Genomic DNA, 22,884 nt, shown 5'->3' with positions numbered 1-22,884 from the left:
ATGAAGGCGACGTACAACAGAGCAATATACTGTTGGAAAGAGAAGAAACCATGTTCGAGATTTGTTCAGAAATACTTCAAAGATTGCCTTTGTAATGTTAGAGATGATCTTTCCTTTGGTTTTGGTATTGTCAGCTTAATAGCTTGGGCTGTTGCCGAGGTTCCTCAAATCATCACTAATTTTCGCACCAAGTCTAGCCATGGTGTTTCTCTTCTCTTCCTCATTGGTTGGTTTCTTGGGTATGTAATTCTTTCATTCGGAATCTATTGTCGCGTTGATATTGTAATTTGAACTAGTCACCGTTGTTATAATAGTCTAATTCAATTTGAGGCAGTGATAGAGCATATAGCCTATTCTTGAGCCTTGTGGTCAGCCCTATAACAAATTCTCTATCCGGGGGACAAGGATGCACCTACCATATTTCAAAACGTTAAAACAAGATCAATTCTGTTATCTATGCAATAGTAGTGGGAGACTGGGAATAATTTATTAAGATCTTACTTAATTAAGAACTAGATTATCCTCCGTGCAATGCACGGTTTTAACAAAAAAAAAAATTATAGTGTAGCACTTTTATATACAATTAATCTTTTCAATTTTGTTATAAACTCATTGGAAGGAGATTTCTTGAAATGAATATACGACAATACGTAGTAGTTTGAATATTAAGAAAATTAAAAGTATCACAAATAAATAATGACATAATCAATGGTTTTAGGTGGAAAAATATTTCATAAGAAAGCGATACATATGCAGTTTTGAGTAGAAATGATGTCAGCAATGTTTTGTTTTAGTATTAATTAATAGATTACAAGTACTAATTTTTTTGTACACATAAAAGATAGGTATATAAAATATGATATAGCTTTTGTTTTGAGTGTTATAATTCTTTCATTTTGCGTTGATATTTTAATTTGAACTAGTCAATGTGGTTATAGTAGTTTATTCAATTTGAGGTATTGATCGAGTATCAAACCTATTCCTGAGCGTCGTGGTCAACCCAATACATAAGGAAACAACAAACTAAAAGAACGCTCTATCCGAGAGATAAGGATGCACTATTGCACTCACCACATTTCAAAACGTTAACACAAGATCAATTATGTTATCTATGCAATAGTAGTGGCAGTAATTTACTAAGATCTTACTTTTTTGGAAATTTTGTCAATAACTACCAATTAAAGTACGTATTTTGAAAAGAACTACCTATTAAATTTTTTTTTTTAAAAGAACTACCACAAAGATGTAAAAAGTTTAATTAGCACTACCACTTTAACAATTTTGGCTAAAATCTCCGGTATTTAGGTTTTACTTTTTATCACTTTTTACCTTTATGAAGGGTAATTTAGTCAATTTAGATGATGATTTTATAAGGTAAAGGTAAAAAGTAGAACCTACATGCCGAATATTCTAGTTGAAATTATTAAAGTGGTAGTGCTACTTAAACTTTTTACAACTTTGTGGTAGTTCTTTTTAAAAAAAAGTTTTAAAAGGTAGTTGTTTTCAAAACATGCACTTTAATTGGTAGTTTTTAACAAAATTTCCTACTTTTTTTTTTGACGGGGTTATTAAAATCTTACTTAATTAAGAGTTACAAGTACAATTTTTTTCTATACATAAAAGGTAGGTATATAAATTATGATATACGTAGTAGCTTTTGTTTTGAGTGTGAGAAGTTGCATTTGAGCATGTAACAAGTTTAGTTTTATAAAAATTGTTTTCAGAGATACATGTAATCTAGCGGGGTGCCTTCTGGAGCCGGCTACGGTGAGTAACTGAGTAATTTTCTGGTTCGTTTCATTTAGGATTTTTTGACATTTGCTACCACCTAAAACGTCTCACTTCATATTTGCTACCGTTTTGATTATTATTTAATTTTTTTTTTTACTTTGCTACCACCCTAAACAGAGTTTTTGTTAGAAATTACTATCTCATGCCTTACACCGTTACAATTTCCGTCAGTGGGGTCGTAGCCACCCCACTGCCACCCCTTCCCTCAACTGCCACCCCTCCCCATCCAACCTGCCGGCGGCTGGCGCCCAAAACTACGACCGGCACTGGCGACCCCGCCCTCTCCCCTTCCCCCACCCACGAAACTAACCCCCCTCCCTTTCCCCCACCACGAAGGCAACCCCCACCTCCCTTTCCCCCACCCACAGAAGCCAATCCCCACCGAATTCAGCCCCCCTCCCCGTTCCCTCCACCGGAATTGACCCCTCTCCCCTTTTCGGCCACCCCTAAACCTAAACCACCACCCCAAAACTACCACGAGAGAAACCCTAAAACCCATTAAGGGTGGTTTCGGGCTGACGGTTTAGGGTTAGGGGTGTTGGTTTTTGGGTGGGGGAAGGGGAGGGGGTCGCTTTTGATGGGGGTAACGAGGAGGGGGGCTGATTTCGGTGGGGGTTGGCTTCATGGGTGGGGGAAAGGGAGGTGGGGGTTGGCTTCGTGGTGGGGGAAAGGGAGGGGGTGAGGTCGCCGGCGCCAGCCGCCGACAGGGGGAGGGGGAGAGGTGGCAGTGGGGTGGCTGGGTCTTTTTTCTTTTTAATTTTTTTTTAATAAACTTAACGGTAATCCTAACAGATTCTGTTAAGTGATAGTGATTTCCAACAAACTCTAATTTAGGTGGTAGCAAAGTAAAAAAAAAAAAAAAATTAAAACGGTAACAAATCTGAAGCGAGGCGTTTTAGGTGGTAGCAAATGTCAAAAAAATCTTTTCTTTTAAGTGTCTCATTTGAGATTTTGGCACTATTCACTAAACATAATTTGACTAACATTTGTGAATTATATATAAGAAAAAATATAATCTTGTGAGTATTTTCCTTTCTCATTCTTTTGTTTTTTTTTTTTTTTTTTTAAAAAAACCAAGAAGTAAACAAAATTATACACAGTAAGAATTTATTATAAATATTGTTTGAATTCCTTAGTTGTGGAAATAACTCAATAAGTGTCCATGTTTGGCGTTATGCCTTAATTATTTTGCTGTTTTCATTTGTTTGGTTGTTAATTAAATTAAACTTTGTTTGTATGTGAATTTGCAGCTGCCAACACAGTTCTATACAGCTTTGGTTAGTATCTCGACCTAACTCCTCAATCTTCACTACAGTACTTATTTTGGATACCAAAGAAAAAAGGTCAATTAAATTGTTATGTTAGAATGATTAAAATTTAAAAGAAAAATAGTTGAGTCAAGAATATCCCTACATAAATGTTCTTATGCTTCTTGACTGCATCAAAAATCAAAATTGTACTCCCTTCGTATTTTTTTATTTGTATCATTTTGGATTGCACAAAGTTTTAAGAGAGTAATATAATATTGTGAGTGGGTGAATAAATTATTATAGTAAAAGTAAGACGAGACCATAAAAGAGAATGTATGTGAGAAAGAATAGATAATTTATTATTTTAGTGGGGACCATGGAAGAGAGAGATATGATAAAATAAGTTGAATGAGGTTTAAAGTAAGAGAAAGAAATGATAAAATATAGTAGTATAAAGTTATTAAAAATAGAAGTGATGCATTTTAAAAAAAAAACAAAAACTCAAAAAAGAAAAGTGATGCAAATAAAAAAAAACGGAGGCCCCTAGGATTTGAGTCCTTTTAATTAAAGGTATTTTTTTGACAAAATGCTCACCCTTATTGTAGTAGACAGACGATGCAGGGCATCGCGCATGTCGTGGTAGAGCTATTAAGGGGCCTGGGGTCGGTGCCCGCCATTTTTTTTTTTGTTTTTAAATTTTATTAAATTAAAGGTACAAATTTTTAGGTTACTAGTTTTTGGCCCCGTGCTATATGTACGGATTTATAAAGTAAGATTTATTAATAATTATAGTCGATTGAAACTATAGAGTTAATTGAAATTAAATTACTTAAGATTTATTAAAACCAAATTATGGCTTATAAACAAATTATAAAATGGAGATGTTTATGATGGGATTATAGTCGAATTGGCACCTTTGTTGTGTACCTGCTATTTTGAGTCGCTACATGAACTTACATGCATTCCGAATTGAAATAATGGAATTCATACAATGTATTTTTTGCAGTTTTACACAATTAGCACAATAGTGCTAGTGTTACAGAGCGTGTACTATGATTACTTGTATTCGTGGTGGAAATGCTGTCATGATGAAGTCCATAACGAAGTAATTATATGTTATATTGTTGAAGACTTGAAGTACATCCTACCAAATAGGGATGGCAATCCAGTCCGGATTCGACCGTACTCCGGCCCGATCCGAGGTAAAAAAATCCACTCCGAGTCCGAAAAAAAAGTAATCCGAGTTCGACTCCGTTAAAATGATCCGACTCCGAGTCGGAGGAGGGTCGGAGTCGGATCCTACAAAAAATCCGAGAAAAAAATCCGACTCCAACAAATGTCCGACTTTGACGGATTATCCGACTCTGACTCCAATAGATAGTGGATTTTTGTGTGAGTCATGGTGGCATTGGGTGTGGGTTGTAAAGGCCCAAATAGCCCAACATCTCAAAGTATATTGAATAATGAAAAAAAACTCGGAATCGGGTCGGATCGGAGTCGAAGTCGGAGGTCGGATATTGAAGTCGATGTCGGAGTCGGATGTTGAATTTAACCTCCGACTTCCTGTCGGGTCGGAGTCGGATTTAGCATAATCCGCTCCGAGTCCGACCCGTTGTCATCCCTACTAACAAATAACACATACTTAGATAGTGTTGATAATATTATAGGTTTCTCAAGAAGAGAGAAGACCAGAGCCAACAGATGAGTCAGGTACTCCAATTCCAATTCCGAGTTCTCCAGTAAACGCACCAACACCAAGATACTACATGTACGTAAAGTTGTAGATAATCCTAGATAATCAACTAAGCTAGCTAGCATCCAAACTTGCTGAACTATAAGAATGCAGGTCAGCAAGGTCTCTAGCTGGGAATGACACATTTCTGTTCCGATCTTATCTGAGGTCGAGCCATGAAGAGACTAATCCCATTCCCATACCTGGTAGGAGATGCAAAACCACAGGCACTAGCCTACCGCGACAAATTCCACGCCCTGTAAGTTTTCACTTCTTTTTCAACTTATTTTAGGTTTATTGTGAACATTTTCTGGTGCACATTCTAGCTTGAGCTAATTTAATTTGTACACCAACTTAGCTGCTTATGAATTTAAAAAACAAGTCATTTTCATTATCTTGTGAAAACACGTTATATATTTCTATGTTATTTTTTAGCATAGCATGAATCACAGAGTATTTTGTTACAACTTTGTGAAAAGATTTTCTTATCTACCAATAGCATCTAACTTCATTTATTCTTTTGTCCACTGCCTTTTGGTAGGCTGCTCGAGGAGCAATGGTGACCGTGTCTGTTAACTTACCAAGTGTGGGCAATGCATTATCAGAAACTTACAGGGGATTTACAGGAAGGAGGATGTTGTTAAGCGTATGCCTATTCATTTCCAACAACTTAAAATCTCATAACTTAATGTGCATGATATCGTTCACTATGAGACTAATTAATCTACATATGCAGGAACATGCTTCTGAACACAGTGCAGTGGGTCAATGGCTGGGTTGGTTGATGGCTGCTATTTACATGGGCGGCCGGATTCCTCAGATCGTTTGGAATGTGAGCCACACTTCAATACTAAATCATTTTACACTGCTTGATTTTATTTTGATTTGTTACGTTCCTCCTGCAACACTATTTGATACTAACAAGCATTGCTGTCTTTTTATTGATCAGAATAAAAGAGGAAGTGTGGAGGTAATATTTGTCATCGGACCTAATTAACACTTACTTACATCAAGTTGCAACGTGTAGTTTCCGTTATCCTGTTATTATAGTGGACAAATCTAATCTGCTGTCATATGCTTTTGTAGGGCCTGAATCCACTGATGTTTATGTTTGCACTTATCGCTAATGTCGCCTATGTTGCAAGGTATTCTTTGTTACTAGAGGTGATAATGAGCTTTAGCCTAATCATGAGATGCTTAATCTTAGTTTCACCCTGCATTACTTCTCTGTACCAAATGCAGCATATTGGTGAGACATACAGAATTCAAAGAAATCAAACCCAACATGCCTTGGTTGCTGGATGCTGTTGTTTGCGTTGTGCTTGACCTATTTGTATCCTTTATTCTCCCTTGGACAACTAATAGCCCAAAGGTCTTGAATCATATATTCATATTGATGTATGAATAAATTTAATTTGGGAAAACAATTTGTTATGCCTTGACATTGCTTCTTTTAAAGATAATCATGCAGTATGTGTACTACAAACACATGCGAAAGAGGAATACTAGGGAGGAAGACCAGGATTCCTGCTACGAGGAAGCGCCATAGTCAATTGAACTCTAGCCTATAGCTTTACATATACAACCGTTAGAAAGATGAAATTTGAGCTTATTATAGGATCTGAGGATCATGAGCAACTGTATTCTTGCTTCCTGTATCTATGTCTAATGACACTACACTAACGGTGTTTAATGTTCTTTATATGCTAACAAATGATGAACAACAAACTTGTCATAGTTTTTCTGGTGATTGTATACATTTTGCTCACAGCCATTAAGTCATTATTTTCAGATTCCTATTAAATATGTTTATACTCGGGCTTGAAATAACATATTACGCGTGTGCCTTTCTATGTCAGATGAAGGTAAGTACTTACTACGTACATAAGTAAACTATGGCGTGTAAGTACGTAACAATAATACAGAATGAACCTTTCATTCTAATGCAACGTTTTCTCTTGTTATCAACAAGTTGATGATAACCAAGCTCATTTTTGTATTTCTACAACTTCAATAGTACATTGGAAGTTACTTGTAAAAATAACAAAACTTACGTATACATATAGTATGTTATATGCATCCTAACATCCCTACCTATAGATGATAGAAAGTACATAAAAAGGTTTTTTTTTTTTTTTTTTTTTTTTTCAGGAATCAAGTAAAAAAGGTGTCTGCAACAAATCATAAGGGGCCCAAAGTGAGTCCAATGGACAGGGCCGTTTAGCATCTAAACGGGCCCAAGGCTTACCTTTACCACTCCAATGTAAAAGACTAACTGGGCCTGGATGCAGGTCCCTACAAAGCCCACGAAAGTTATCGCCACCTAGCCCATGTTGGTTCCAACGATGATCAACTGGGGCTATTTTCCCAGCAAAAACCAATAAAAATGGTGGTAATGAGCCCAATTCATAAATCCTCATTCTTTTTTGTAATTCCATCCATTCTGTAATCTTTGTTGTGTAATCTCCATTTCTCCATCTCTCTAAGTCAATCACCATCACACCTGTCGAAATTTTTGTGGTCGAAAATATCATCGTCAGCTGATATGAAATTAACTCTATTTGTCTTGCACCTAACAACTTTGTACAAGTATATATTTATAATCCAACCTACTAAAGCTATATGGGGTTACATGATTTATTGGAGGTGACAAAGATTTACATTGATGTAAGAATTTCGTTACTAGGTTTATGTTGTTTGTAGAGTTGTAAAGAGAATTTAAGTTGTCGATGACTTAGAGTTCACAATTTCGACTCTCAGTACAGATATCACACTCTTATAAAACCTAAAATCGTTCTAATATATGGAGCATATAAATAAACATATTACAAGTTACAACTAATATATATGTAGTAGATCAAATAAAAGTTAAAATTACTAGCTAGGCCCAAATAAAGTTGAATATCGTAAGATAAACCTATATAAAAATCAATTATGTCATGCAGCATCATCAATCACTAGTCAATCTATATATAGATCATATACATTACTTTTGTACCCATATTTTTCTTTTCACGTAGGACACTTCCCTTCCCACTAGAAAATATCTCAACACTAGTTGATGTTCAATAATGACAAGAGAACTTAACTCAATCCTACATTAATTGTCTCAATTGACTTTTTATGCATGGCTATCTAACATAAGTTCAAGCCTACATCAACAACAGTAACAAAATTTCTATATTGCGTACATAAAATAAATCCGATATATATCTAGTAATCCGATTGTCACTTGTTAAAATATCCCTTGAACTAATCTTTTTATTCATTCGAGTGACTTAGTATGAGTATTTGATAAATGTATTTATATATAAACTCGTAATTTTATCGTACATGATAGATAGCTTATCACGGGTTTAGAAGAAACATTCGGTCACCTAGTATCTTATTGTCCAATGTTCTAAAACTTCTAACAAATAGTAGAAGATTACTACTATTATTAGAATTTCTGCCAACAGCTTATCAAAGGTGGTATACAACTCTCATCGCATTATTCCTGTAAAGCAGAATTTTTAGATTCCCAACTCTCTGATATGAGATAATATGACCAACTAGCTAGAACCAAAAATACTGTCGTACAAGCATCTCCAAGACCCCCTAAACAATCATATCAACCTAAAATCTTCTTTCCAATTACAGTTTCTTTTTTAACCTTTTTACTCTACACCGAGGTACACCCAATCTCTTAGGGTCTGTTCATATTTACTTAATTTCAGTTCAGTTCAGTTCAGTTCAGCTCCAATCAGTTCAGTTCAGTTCAGTTCCAATCAGTTCAGTTCAGTTCAGTTCAGTTCCAATCAGTTCAGTTCAGTTCAGTTCAGTTCAGTTCAGCTCTTAATTTCCCTCTCACATAAAATATTCATTTCAGCTTAATTCAGTTCAGTTCAGTTCAGTTCAGTTCCAATCAGTTCAGTTCAGTTCAGTTCAGCTCCAATCAGTTCAGTTCAGTTCTGTTCAGCTCAGTTCAGTAAATATGAACAGGCCCTTACTCATTTCGAAAATTAAAAACGAGCATAAAGAACATATAACACTTGCCTGTAAAAGGGAGCAGAGAGAATATAATCGCGGTAACATTTATTAGAGCACTACTTGTGACATTATTGAAATATGATGTTCTAATGTGTCAAAAAATTAAATATGCCATCTACAATTGATGTAATAGAATCTAGCATTATACATTTAATTTTCTGTCCTATATCAAAAGTTTGGCATCCTAATTAAAAAGGCAGAGTCAATACTTAATTAGATTTAGTACTTGTATAATTAATTGAAGGGATAAAATCAATGTATTAATTACTTCAATTCGGAATCTAATCTATGTTAAAATAAAGATGGATCCGCAATTTCGCACTCAATAGTAGTGTATGTTGCCTTAATATGTGCAAACTAGTCAACTTACTACATAAGTGTACCGTATTCTGCTCACCTCGACTTAATTTAATTGTACTTAGTTTTAACTTACTTTTGCTGAACTTAACTTATTTTTGTTGAACTTATAAGTCGAGTAAAACCGAGTCGGGGTTTTAGCAAATAAATCGAATCACGGCTAAACAAATCAAAAAGTATAGATGGCACAAAAATGGCATACCTGTATTAAAGTAGCAAGCTTTTCTGCCTTCAAATGTCATAGACAAAGCAGGATTAGCCCAAAATGACGGCGTAAAATACGTTCTGAAATTAGCGTTACAGTATTCGGGAGCAGCCAAAACAGCGGTTTCTCCAAGAGAAGTAGCAGCAAGTTTACCAATATCATCAACCAAAACAACATCATTGTCAAGATACACCACGCGCTTCACACGCTCCGGCAAAAGGGCAGCTAAGTAATTCCTCGCGTAGTTTAACGGACAGTCCAGTGATGACCGTATAGACGTGGATATAAGACCGGCAACATTGGCATCATCCAATGAGTACATGTAATACGTGAGGTAAGGAAAGGAGGTAGCTATTGTACGGTTGAGATCACGACTCGTGGCGGTGGAGGAGACCGATATGAAGTGGAATCGGAGGTTATCGGGGCAAGTGGAGTGGTGGAGGATTGATAATATCGCGGCCATAGAGCCACGGAGGTACGTGGCGTCTAGGGTCATTGCAATGTGGACGGTTTGATCATTGTTTACACAATTTGGGGAGTTGTAGAATTTAGGTGCTTCTTTGAATTCATAGGCGGATCTAAGTTCAAAGTATTTAGAAGAGAAGGATAGTAAGAATATGGGGAGGAAGAGTGTTACGAGTCGAGTCATAGTTACATGATCGACTTGGTAAGCAAGGGAAGAAGTTGTGTATGTAGTGTAGTGTGTTGATGTAGTGTGAAATGATTAGTGATAAAAGTATAAGTAAGGAGTACAAGAAGAAGTATAAAAAGGGAAAGGGGAAAAAAAAGGAAAAGAGATGCTTAGGTGTTGAGTGGTGTTAGTTGCAAACTTTAGCTTTGAATGCGCGTACATGAATAGGGAGGTCATTTGGTTGAGGAAAATGAAAATGAAAATGAAAATGAAAGGGCGGGCCAATGCATCAAGAAATGTGGACCAATGGGTTGTTTACTAGTCAAAGCTTTTCATGATCTATGTAAATGTAAACATGTTCATTTCTTTTGCTTATCATCTTTTGGAGTAATTTGATGGTGCATTACTAGTACTAGTTTTTAGCAATGGACCAATTGTAATGCACAATCGCACATGATGTAGTTTAATTACAGAGTACTATTTATGTCTCTCTAAGATTGTCTCATATGATAAATTTTTACTTTTTTAAGACTTCGTTTAAATTTTGACATGTAAGGTTGTTCTTTTGTCATTTTCTTAGTTTTTATCTCTTTTACTCTCTTCTAAAAAGAAAATGGAGTAACTAAATAGGGGCAAGCTTAGAGGGACGAGGAAAGTAGTTGATGAAGAGCTTGGACATCAATGGTTACTAGTATGTTTATTACCAAACCAAGTAAAAATGTAATAGAGTACTCCGTACCTCTTACTTTATTATAAATAAATGAATAACACTACTTTGTCCTTCAATTCTCACCTTGCAAAATTCCAAAAAAAGGTAAGGTTTGGTGAAAACGGACCTTAGTGTTTGTTTTTTTTTTTTTTTTTTTTTTTTTTTTTTAACATGTTGTCAAACACATCAAGTTCAAGTCATAACAAAGATGATTGGAAACACTTTTTGCATTTTGAAAGGTTTCATTTTGAGGCTCATTGGGAGGGAAAGAGTAAGGTAGGATTTAAACGCATTATATCCTTGATCCTAGAAAACCACCACCATATTTTTCTAGTTTAATTTATTTTATCCTTAAAAGCCAATATTGTCATATTTCCCTTTGAGTTAACATAAGGGTATAATGTCTTTTTAATTTTTAATCTCTCTTATTACAAGACGGTAAAGTTTTGGTTGAGACGGACTCACGTGAGTCCACCATCTTCATTCTCTTTCTTCCTCTTTCTCTCTCCTCCCGCCCATCAACAGTTGAATGAAGAAGCTTTGGTGTGCATATGAGCTTTCTTTTTTGCTCAACTAAACCTCATATTATTCCTGCTCTTCGTTCACAAAACGAAGGCACTCAGAGTTCCAGAACAGAAGCAAAAAAAAGGATGCGTAGTATAAAATATTTGTAAAGGCAACAACGAGTTTCACTTAATCAATACTTGCACGAAACCCAGTTCACATTAACTTGCTCAACACCATCCCAAAACTGTAATATTTGTAAAGGCAGCAACGGGTTTCACTAAATCAATACTTGGACGAAACCCAGATCACATAAACTTGTTCAACACCATCCCAAAGCAATAAGCTCATAAGCTCAATAGTACATGACTAATAGGTAGGGAAAATCCTCTTCAGAATACATAATATGCTACACCTAAAAACCCAGCCACTTTATATAAAATGTTTCCAGACTGCAAACTCTACTAACCACCTAAATTAACGAAGATACAAGTCATACAACAACAAACAAAGCTGATAATTTTTATCAGGAATAAGATAATTTTTATCAGGAATAAGACTATTTTAGTCAGGATTAAGATAATTTTTTCAGGAATAAGACTACTTTAGTCAGGAATAAGACTATTTTAGTCAGGAATAAGATATAAAATGTTGAGGCACGGGCTTTGATCGGGTTTGTTAGACCCGCACCTTTTTGTTACTGAGCCCGGTCTCACGTGAATCCGTTCTACGCAGGGCCGTAGCAAAGCCAGGGCAGGTGGGGCGACCGCCCTGGGCCCCTGAACCAAAAGCCCAAATTCAGATTAATGAAAGGCCCCAAAATAATTATGTATTAAAAAAAATAAGGAAGAAGCGTATAACTGAATAAGCAAAACATTGAGTTTCAGAAATTCAATCCCCATATTTTTCGCTGTTCAACCTTCTTCCTCCCTAATTTTTCTCCCAAAATATTCATTTTCCTAAGTGAATTTTATTAACCCAAAAAAAAATGCCATAAATTCAATTCTAACCCCTTTTTTCGGTAAATTTATTTTTCAAAATGTATCTCAATTCAATTTATCTAATTATATAAAATTCTCTTTGTAAATTCTACTTTATTCATCTAAATCTTTTCTTTCTATTAAGTTTTCATCTGTGCAATTTCTTTCAATCAAGAATTATAAAATTGGGGGAAAACTATCTAAGTCATTGATTGGTGGTTGTCTGGTTGAATTGGTTGTTTAATTGTTCTAATTGCTTCGACTCGTTCGACGAGAGCTACGAGTTCATCATTTCACCCAAATGCTACGGAGTAGTATGCTTAGATATGCTAAGGTTATTTCTTATCTAACTTTTTAATTTTGTACTTTTTCATTCCTAAATCATAATGTAATTATGTAATTTTATTTTTATTTGGTTAATTTTACTAATTTTTTTTGTTTCAATTGTTTTGTATTTTTCAGATTTGATTATTTGAAATGACATTTGTTTGGAGTGCAAATTGAGCGTACTAAGTCTTTTGTTCAATTGCTTCAATAATCAGGTCTTTTTGTTCTATTCTATACTTATTGAAAAAAAAGGTTGAATGGTCTAGCTACTTTATGTATTGAAAAAAATATGATGGAACATATCAATGTAGAAACTATTATTAGTGACTTTGCTTCGAAAAAGGCTCGGAGAAATATTTTCGTATGAACGCTTAGGCCTTGATTACAATGTTTTATCTATAGAAAATTTAATGTTTGTAAAGATTATTATGCGTAATAAAATATGTATTTTTTTTCCCACCCAATTTTTATTTTATTTTATGATACTATATGTGAATTAGGCCCCAATTTATGTCTTCGCCCCGGGCCACCGAAATTTCTGAAACGGCCCTGGTTCTACGCAAAACCTTCTCTTAAAAGACAAAGTTACCAACTCCTTTATCAATTATTATCATCATAACTCTCATCATAAAAGACAAATAAACATCTAATTTATTTGATTTATATCAATCACATAGGAAGTGAGACTTATCACGAATTGCAAATAATTAAGCTGTTTAGTTCAATAAAATTTGCTGCTGAAATAGGAAAATTGAAACTTCCTATATTTCCCCTTCTCATCTCATATTACGTAGGAATATACTTACAGAGTACCTAATATCTCGATAAATAAGTTAAAATTACTATGAAAAGTATTTCACTCGATCTTGCTAATCAACCAAACAACTTTACGTAATTCTTATGACTTTTGTTATGAAATTTGGTGAATTTTTATTTTTCATTTCAATCATACGACCACTAGAATTATGAACAATTCTCAAAGGAACGGAGGGAATTGAAAAGGGACTATGTTAGGGTTATAACTTGCCTTAAAAAAAAGGGTAATGCTATATGTAGCCCTAAGGGCTATATATAAGCATTAAATACACTCTTGGAAATTGGATAAAATTAAGAATTCATGACAAAAACACACAAATCAGTGTAATTAGTGTTTATATTTGGAAATTTTGACATTTGCTACCACTAAAAACACCGTGTTTCACATTTGCTACCGGTTTAATTTTTTTTTTTTTTTTTTTACTTTACTACCACCCATATCAGAGTTTGTTAAAAGTAACTACCACTTGCCTTATACCGTTACTATTTCCGTTAGCGGGCCCCAACCACCGTCCAACCACATTCCAGCCACCCCCTCCCCGTCAGCCACCCCTCCCCTGCCTTTAATTTCCCCCACCTACGCAGCCCCCACCAGCAGCCTAGCACCTGACCACATGACTCGCACCGGTTTTCTCATCAACCACCACCGCAATAACCACCGACCCTTCTCTGCTGCCGCATCCCAGCCCCAACAATAACAGCAGCGGTAATTCAACACCAAAACCACCACGCAATCAGTAGCGCCGGCCAAATTCTCACGCCACAACACTCAATCACCCACCGCCAACCGCACCACCCTGCAATCAGCCGCCACGACACTCAATCACCAGTCGAACCCACAAAACAGCAGCCCCCAAGAAGCTTCAATTTAGTCCGATTTCAAATTGGATTTTGTGTGTTTGGGTTCTGGGTTTCATAGATAAAGGGGTGGCCTGAGTTTCGGGGCTGGGAAGAGTGAGGAGCGTCAAGGAAGTGGTGTGGATGGTATGGTCGGAAATTGGAAAACGGAAGGGAGGAGGAAGGGGAGGTTTCGGGCTAGGGTTTAACTGTTTAAGGTTAGGGATGGCGGTTTTGGGTGGGGGAAGGGAGTGAGTGGGGTCTCCGGCGCCGGCCGCCGGCAGGGGGGAGGGGTGGCTGACGGGGGGGCAAGCTATAAGGGCGGCTGGTTTCTTTTTCTTTTTCTATTTTTTTTTATTAAATATTATTATTATTTTTTTAATAAACTTAACGGATCTCTAACGGATTCCGTTAAGTGGTAGTTATTTTTAACAAACTCTGATTTGGGTGGCAGTAAATTAAAAAAAGAAATTAAACCGGTAGCAAATGTGATGCACGGTGTTTTTAGTGGTAGCAAATGTCAAAATTTCCTTTATATTTTGATGATTTCTTAACTTTTTACGATTTTCAAGTGTAAATTTAATGCTTATATGTAACCCTTAGGGCTATGTATAGCATTTTCCTAAAAAAAAATGTTAGATATTATGAGTTATGACTTGTAACTTTTTGTGAAAATGGTTCCCTTCGAATTTCCCCTTGTCATAAATATCATTTCAACTCTCAAGATTATAGATCATTTAAAGGCTGAATTTAGTTGCATCTCACCAGTCACCACTCTAGCTATACTAAACACACAATTACCCAAACACACATTATAATCCCGAGACTATGACTCGAAATAACAATCTATATCAAAATTTGGGTTTATTAATCTATGTCAGAACTCAAAATATTTAGCTACATTAATTATTCACAAAAGTTCAACCCTTTTTTCTTAATTGATGGAGGTCAATTGGTCAAATTTTACGCTTGTTTTTCAATTACTTTTCTTCGATGTGACCTTTTATCTCATTACAAAGTTTTTCACAAAAAGTTCAACCTTCATATACTTTATGGATTTCCACTTCAATAATGTGTTTTTCACAACAAAATTACATTATTATTGGATACCATATCACACCTACAAGTGGTAATAAATGAATTGGACATGGGAATGAAACAAAATAAGCTAAGATAAGGTAAATGATCATAAAAGTTAAAGTTGCTTATGAGAAGAAAAAATTGGAAAATTTATGAATCAAGAAACACTAATTGTACCGATCAACATGTTATTTTGTCATATATTTTTAAACTTTTAGCAATTTATGAAATGTATTAAACATTATACTGTATACATATCGTAATAGATAAAATACGGAGTAATAAGAAAGAAAATGAGCAATAGCAATGACAGTATTTAGCATTTTTCTTCTCAAATTTAGCAAAATGTATTTGTATTATTATTTTTTTTTTAAAAAAATGAAAAGCTACGCAGTATTAGTAATCTCCCTATCTCAAGAAAGACTACTAGAATCTAAAAGTCTCTCTATCTCAAGGGAAGACTTATAAATGAAAGAATGTATTTGTATTACTATGAAATAATGAAAAATGATATACTCGTATTAAGCTCTTAGGCTAAGGGCATATTATAAGAATCTAATTTTTTTTTTTTTAAAACAGGAATTTAGATTGAAAATTATTAGTGAATTTATCATACATTTCTATAATAATGTACAATTTAGGAAAGATAATACGAGTAAAAGCTTATAAATCATTACTCTTAAATTATTACCTCTATAGGGTATCAAACATTCAAACTAGCTATTAGGGAAAAACTTTTTTTTAATCAAACAATTATGGAAAAGAGTCAAAGCAAAAGCAACTACATTGATTTCCAATCTTCCCACTCAATGTGATCCCTAAGATCTTTATTAACAAAATATCTAAACCATATTTATTTTTTTAAAAAAAAGGCGTGAACAATACATGAATGCAAACATGTGAAGCTTAAATTACCCCCCAAAAATCAATCCCAAAAAATGGAAAAATGTATGGCTAATTGGGGGACATCACATTTGTTAAATTCAAAAGAATCAGATCTTCTTCATCTCACCGCAATTACTGCAAAACAAACAGGATACTGAAACTGCACTGCTCTTTCTGGTAGTATATTTGCCTTAAGTTATGCTATGAATTCAACTTTAACGTTCTTACAACCGACTTGCCGCCTTTTCACCTACGCATTTTGTCTAATTTATTGTATCTACCTTGCTCTTTCTACACGTGTTCTTGTAACTAATAACGTCCGGAATATTTACTTTTTCAGTTGATTGTGCAATTTAATTTTCATATCTAATAAGGCATGTTCGGCGGTAGTATTTGACCAGTTTAAGGCATTTTGATGAAGAAAAAACTCTTACATACCCTAATCATTTTTATTATTTTTTAAATAAAGATTGAAACCCTAATCATTATTAAATCATTTATTAGTCAAATTAAATTACTAGTATATTAATTGATAATATGAGAATATATAATGAAACTAATCAACCGAATTATATACTTGCAATTTTTATACCTCCCGTACTAAAATAGTTCAAATACTTGTCATTGCACAAGGTTTTACATAGTATGTGATAAATTGTACAAGTAGCTACTTTGGTTAATAAAGATGTAATTAGAGTTAGGGATATATCTAAGAAATATTACTTTCGATTCATATTATATGCAACAAAGACCTTAACATACACTTTTAGGTAAAATTTATTTGTGAGTGTTAAACAGAGATAAAAGGATAAACATACATGCGATTAAGAGATAAATATAGAGAAATGACAACTTAAGAAGAAAAGAAAACATTTGTTGTATATAATGTGTAGCAGTCATTTTAATAGATAATGCACATATAAACGAAGGTAGTAATAGACAATTGACAAAACCATACCATAAAAGAAGTGTACGTGTTCAAATTATTTTGAAACAAATAATAATAGGAGTAGGTGTTTTTTAACGAAAATGTTAAAACTATACTGTTTTACAAATTTGAGCAACTCCAAGTAGTGTCAACTTCGTGGAGCAATGTCATTGTAAGTTCATGTATAATACAAGAAACATATAATCCACACATTTGTCATGCAATTGGACGATTAAGATAAAAATTTTAAACTAAAAGTTATTTTTAACTAAACTACTATATGTTGTCAAAAAAAAAAAAAAAAAAAAAAACTACACTACTATTGCAAAAATGGGTATGTAGATATATAGATGCATGACAAATCCCTTAAGTAATTGAATTAGAATTGAAGATAGTCGGTGAAAAATTGGAGCTACTCAAATTGAAGAAAAGATAAGGGAAAACAAGTCTTGTGGTTTGACACATGTAAGACATCAATTGAGAAGGAATTGGACATTTGTAATGATAGTTGGAGGAAACCAGAGATAACTAAAATGTACAATACATAAGCAATTATTAGATTTGTAAGAACATGCAATACTACATTGAACTATAGAAGTCAACGGAGAATTACTACGGAGTATAATTATTATAAAATCCATACATAACCCTTAGGGTTACATATAAGCATTAACAACACTCTTGAAAATTGAGTATAAGTTTAGAAATCATGACAAAAACATACTAATTACACTGACCTACGCGTGTTTTTATCATGAATTCCTAATTTTATACAATTTTTAAGAGTGTTTTTAATAATTATATTTTCAAGAGTGTTTTTAATACTTATATATAACCCTAAGGGCTATGTGTAGCATTACCCAAAAATAGAATAAAAAATTCTCTTCGTTTCTTTATATTCTTCTCATTTAAATTCTTTTTATGAGACTTAAAAATTAACAGAAAAAATCAGAGCGAGTAACTTCTTTGTTCATACAATCGATCCTATCCTTTTACTCTTCTAAAGAGATGAGCTTGGAGTTGTTGTACATTATTTACTCGATCCCTATTACTTGAATTTAGCACTAATTGCTGCTTTCATCATCGCCAAGTGCCCAAGTGGCCATAGTTGATGGTTTATGTCTGATCGGTCGTCGTTGCATTATTGTCGATTTATAAAGACAGAATACAATTACAAAAGCACTATACATATAATTAGACTTTGCTAACCATTAACAGGGTATTTTAGTAGTATTTATTACAAAATCACACGCCGTTTTAACATTTGTAATGCTCCCTCACAAATCACATAATGTCCTAGTCAATGGCATATTCAACAAAAACTCAGAAATTTATAACAAATTCGCATATTTGTATCTTTTTTTTCAAGATAGAAGGGAACTCGCTTGAGGGGAAAGACAAAGAAAATCCCTTAAAAGAGTCCCATAAAGTTAAATCCCTAAAGGAGTCCAAGATAGGGAGTGCGATGCCACTACTCCACCACCTCAAATTCAGTATACAACTATTTCTACATAAGTAGTAGTTGGAGGCAACTACTCGTGTACGTATATCATCTAGATAGACTGCCAATTCAATTATTACAAAATAATTCCAATTCGAACCAAGATAATGGCAGAATTAACAAAACATAGAGCATTCCAAATAAAAGCATAAACCCAAATTAAAATCATCAACAGTGTAATGTATCAAGTATAATCCATGATTAAGACAGTAAAGTGAAGAGAGATGAGATAAAAAGCACACATGAGTGGGAAGTGGGCATGCCTGATTGCCTGCCGACACTGGAACAGCTATGTGGTGGGTCTCACTCTCACTTCATGCAGCGTAAGTCGGCCAACTTGTGTATAAACAGCCGTATATCATTATTTCTCCGAACTACTCTGTTTACAAGCATTTATACAACCATGTTTGTACACTGAAACTAACTAGAAACTTCAGCTTATGTGGCATACTACTGCATTATATCCTAAAACTCTGTTTAAGAGTCTAATCGCGGTCTCAATTTTGTGTTTAACAACAAATTATTCATGGATCAACACGAACTTTCAAGGAAGCAATCATACATAACCTATAGTACTGTTAGAAATACTAAATTCCTGATATATGATTGACAACTGATTTCTTAGCAGTTTGCTGCAGGGTTACGGCTTTTGGTCATGAGGGTGCAGCCCTCATCGAATTTAAGGTATATAACACAATCAACACTATTTTCACTACGGGTAGCATGTCACAAACCAGGATTTAGAACACGATACACACAAATCCTGCTAATATCGACTATAAATGAACCTGATATTAGACAAACACACACAAACAAACACAAATCCTGCTAATATCGACTATAAGTGAACATGACATTAAAAATTTCCACAAAATGACTAAGACCTAAAACAAACTACCAACCTGCCTGAAAGACTTGTTTAGCAACTAAAAATTGTGGGAGCACCAAACTGTATAATGTATATAGAAGTAACTAAAAAAATAGTAACAGATCATACTCAGTTTGCACATTAAATTCATTAGATATATCTCAGATTGTTCCTGCTCACTAACACCTGCAAATGCACATCTGAACTGTTGTGTGCTTGTGTCTACTGTCACATTAAATGAGCTTAGGCAACCAGAAACATAAAAACATACAAGTATGTGCTATCACCACATTTAAGTTCACGGAAAAATATGATTGACTGCCAACTTATGCTGCTTTTGAAAACGGGTAGCTAAAAGGTTTGTATAGTTGCATGCTCGAAAGGTTTTGGGTGAAATGTGTAATGGTTTATGCCTCTAGATAAAAGTTTCATCAAGGATGCTGGGTTAATGTAGTGAATCCAAAGAAAGAGTGCATTTCTCCTAAGGACATAAATTACACCCTTAAACTGTACATTGTGCTAACATAAACTCAAAAGCCGAAAAGACAACCAAACTCTCTCTTGAATGAAGAACATTGATCACTTTCTAGGAAATGCAACATCTTTTTTTAACAACCAAACAACTTCATAGTCTTCTACATTCCATGTTTCTTATGTCAACCAACCAAGAACTACAATTTAAGTAATTGGCACTTTCATGAGTCTCATTTTCTTCCCATGAAAAAATTTACTTGATCAATCTTGACTCACAATGTTGCCACAATATTAGGTTCATCATTACACCTACCAAAAGGTTAGTATTTGAGAACTCTGACCCTATACCTGCAGGGCATGCTGGGTTCTAAAGATTAAGGCAACACATAAAGTAAAATAAATTCCTTGTAATTCATGAATAGAGAGTAAGTACTCTGATAATATACCCAAGATTCATGTAGGTGGTTCAGTTGTTCCAGTTTGAATTTTTTTTTTATTAATGACAAGGAAAAAAACATACAGAGAAAATATAGCATAAGAGTACCATACCTAAAGCACAACTTACATCACTAGCTTCAAAACAAGCCACACAAATAGGTAAAGAAATGCCAGACCGAGCTAAATAAACACATTACTCCCAAGTGTAAGCTGAATTACTGTTCCTAAACTCACCAATAGAGACAAACGTTCGTTTTAATACCTAAAATTCCCTGAATTAATAAGTTAAGAACTCGGCCCAGCCCCAGCCAACCTCAGTTATCAGTCTGGTCAACAGGGCATGCTAAGAATTAAAATTCGCCCTGTATATGGTTCATAGCAACCAAGTCATCAGAAAAACAGAAAGTCACTGATTTTGAGTTACAAATGAAGACACCATCAAAATTAATAAATAGATAAGTAAATAAAATATAGTTCAAGCTCTTTCCAACAGGCTACAACTGCCCCAATCCAATTCAATTGTTCATACTTCATACCACCATAAAATACAAGTTTATGTTTATTTTCTACATGAAACTGCTGATTTCCAAGCTCAAGCTCTAAGCAAATATAGAAATAAGGACCTCATTGAACCAACAGAAATCCACCCAAAAGTTTTGGGCCATGCATAAGGTAATGCCTGAATATTACTTCAAACAACAGTTTATAACAGGCATGAACAGATAAAACACCCAAACACAACTGGCCTAAAGTAAAAATTCATCAAACATTGATTTGACCCACTCAACAGGCAAAAATGGTGAAGCACCAAGATGCGAATAGAAGAGTATCATAATAGTAGGTTACTAGATCAAATTATCAATTGATATGTGCATACATCCCTCTTACCACAGATTCACAAATACTACCACTGCCAATGCAAAAACAACCCATGATAGGGGCAACCAGGGTGAAAGAAAATCACCAAACTTAGGGTCGAAGAATGAATCTATACATGTCGCCATCCAGAATGGTCATATGTAAGTTACACGCCCTGAATGTTTATGAGAGGCTGTAATAATCTGTCTAGACTGCCTCCAATTACATGCTCCACTAGGAAAAAAGTAATTTGGAAAGAATCAGATGTGGACAGGGTCCCAGGAAAAAATAAAAACATTGCCACCAATCACCATTCCTGGCTTCATCAAACCCAGTTGACTTCTCATTATGCAAACAAGAAGAAAACAAACTCTCAATAATGATACCAAAACTAAGTGGTTTTTGTTTACAAGTATTAATCAAAATAATTGGCACTTTGCTTTAGTCATCGAATTTATATTTGATCTATCTTGTATTATGCTACATTTTTATTCAAAGAAAAACCATTGGACTATGTATTATTTTCAATGGAGATAGGTTTTACATGTGACAATACATTTGTTTATTTAATTGCTAAAAAAGTTTTAGAGAAAAGGAAAAAGTCAAGTTTAGGAATGGGAAGGGGGTGAAGGGAGTTGGGAGATATGGAGAAAACAAGGCATTTGTTCATTCAAAAAGAAAAATCTTGTTCATTCTTTTTTAAAAAAAACAAACAAGAAAAACTAAATTTTCAACTTACAAACCAGAGGTACATAGGAAAATTACCTTTACTTACTACCAGCCAAACACAGCCTAAGCCTCAGAATATTAGGAAAATTTTGGTATCAAGAAACTAACTGTTGAACCTGCAAGAGACGGTCTTGATGATCCATGATTACACAGTTGATCAAGCCTCTGAAACCGGACTCTTTCTTCCCGAAGACTAAAGGAGAATAGCAAAATTCATGACTGATTTTTTCAGTTCAAAGAAAAGTAATGGATTCAAATTTGGCACATAAGGAGTCATAACCCAGATTTAAGCCTTCAAATAAATAAAAACTTACAGGGGAAAAAAACCAGTGTTCTATAAAATGTCAAACTTGGCTGCATTGACAACGGTCTTCAATTGTTCAAACTTAGATTATGCATAGAAGACAAACAGAACAGATGTGTAAAAAAGGTGTTCTAAGACCACCAATTTCAAAGAGCAACATACAACACTGGGAATGGAGCCAAACCAAAAGAAAAGGTGAGTAGACCCAAACTCAAATAATTCGTAATTACCAGAGGTTCATTCTATTTCCTATCATCCTCCGAGGAAGTAAGTTACGCACTCCATGCATCACCATCGAGTCATCAACCACATTTTCAGTTTATTCACTTGTTAGCGAGACAAAGTAAGAATAAATCTTTGGTGCTAAGGAGTAACATATTATCCAGATCCTAGCTTTTAGCTAATCGATATAATAAAATTCCCCAGGCCTAGGAATTACTGAAGAAATCCCAAATCATTAACACACAAGCAACATAATCATATCCTATTCACAGTAAAGGATCACAACATGCCCAAATTAAGAAAATCGAGCAATTAAAGGAAAAAGATATCACTGAAGATATCGGTCATTAAAAGAGAATTTATCCCAAAAGCAATAGAGAAATAGCGAAACGTAAAACCATGAAAGTGTCAATGCATATAGGAACAGAA

The 22,884-nt window shown here is 34.5% G+C and overlaps 2 protein-coding genes across 2 annotated transcripts; one reads left to right on the top strand and one right to left on the bottom strand.

Moving 5' to 3' along the window:
- On the top strand, positions 1-6,322 carry LOC145600303 (vacuolar lysine transporter YPQ1-like). The gene is made up of 12 exons (XM_081656220.1): positions 1-239; positions 1,725-1,767; positions 3,042-3,068; positions 4,048-4,146; positions 4,709-4,809; positions 4,888-5,032; positions 5,315-5,412; positions 5,488-5,605; positions 5,723-5,743; positions 5,860-5,918; positions 6,016-6,106; positions 6,233-6,322. The coding sequence occupies exons 1-12, from the start codon at positions 1-3 to the stop codon at positions 6,320-6,322; spliced, it is 1,131 nt and encodes a 376-aa protein (XP_081512346.1).
- A 558-nt stretch (positions 6,323-6,880) lies between these two features.
- On the bottom strand, positions 6,881-10,179 carry LOC145601013 (putative galacturonosyltransferase-like 1). The gene is made up of 2 exons (XM_081656915.1): positions 9,362-10,179; positions 6,881-7,276 (listed from the first exon to the last, which is right to left on the bottom strand). Exons 1-2 carry the CDS (start codon positions 10,011-10,013, stop codon positions 6,921-6,923), a joined length of 1,008 nt encoding a protein of 335 aa, XP_081513041.1. The 5' UTR covers positions 10,014-10,179; the 3' UTR covers positions 6,881-6,920.
- Between the last annotated feature and the right edge of the window lie 12,705 nt (positions 10,180-22,884).

This window comes from Chenopodium album, chromosome 21 (assembly GCF_948465745.1).
Source record: "Chenopodium album chromosome 21, dcCheAlbu1.1, whole genome shotgun sequence".
NCBI lineage: Eukaryota > Viridiplantae > Streptophyta > Magnoliopsida > Caryophyllales > Amaranthaceae > Chenopodium > Chenopodium album.
The sequence above is the reverse complement of the archived record's forward strand: the minus strand, read 5'-3'. Positions and strand labels throughout refer to the sequence as shown.

Excerpts from the sequence above, each read along its gene's own strand:
- LOC145601013 (XM_081656915.1), bottom strand. The coding sequence starts at position 10,013 with ATGACTCGACTCGTAACACTCTTCCTCCCCATATTCTTACTATCCTTC. Across the intron at positions 7,277-9,361 it reads AGCTTGCTACTTTAATACAG|GTGTGATGGTGATTGACTTA; the intron begins GTATGCCATTTT and ends AAATTTCGACAG.
- LOC145600303 (XM_081656220.1), top strand. The coding sequence starts at position 1 with ATGAAGGCGACGTACAACAGAGCAATATACTGTTGGAAAGAGAAGAAA. Across the intron at positions 4,810-4,887 it reads CCAACACCAAGATACTACAT|GTCAGCAAGGTCTCTAGCTG; the intron begins GTACGTAAAGTT and ends ATAAGAATGCAG. Across the intron at positions 6,107-6,232 it reads GCGTTGTGCTTGACCTATTT|ATAATCATGCAGTATGTGTA; the intron begins GTATCCTTTATT and ends CTTCTTTTAAAG.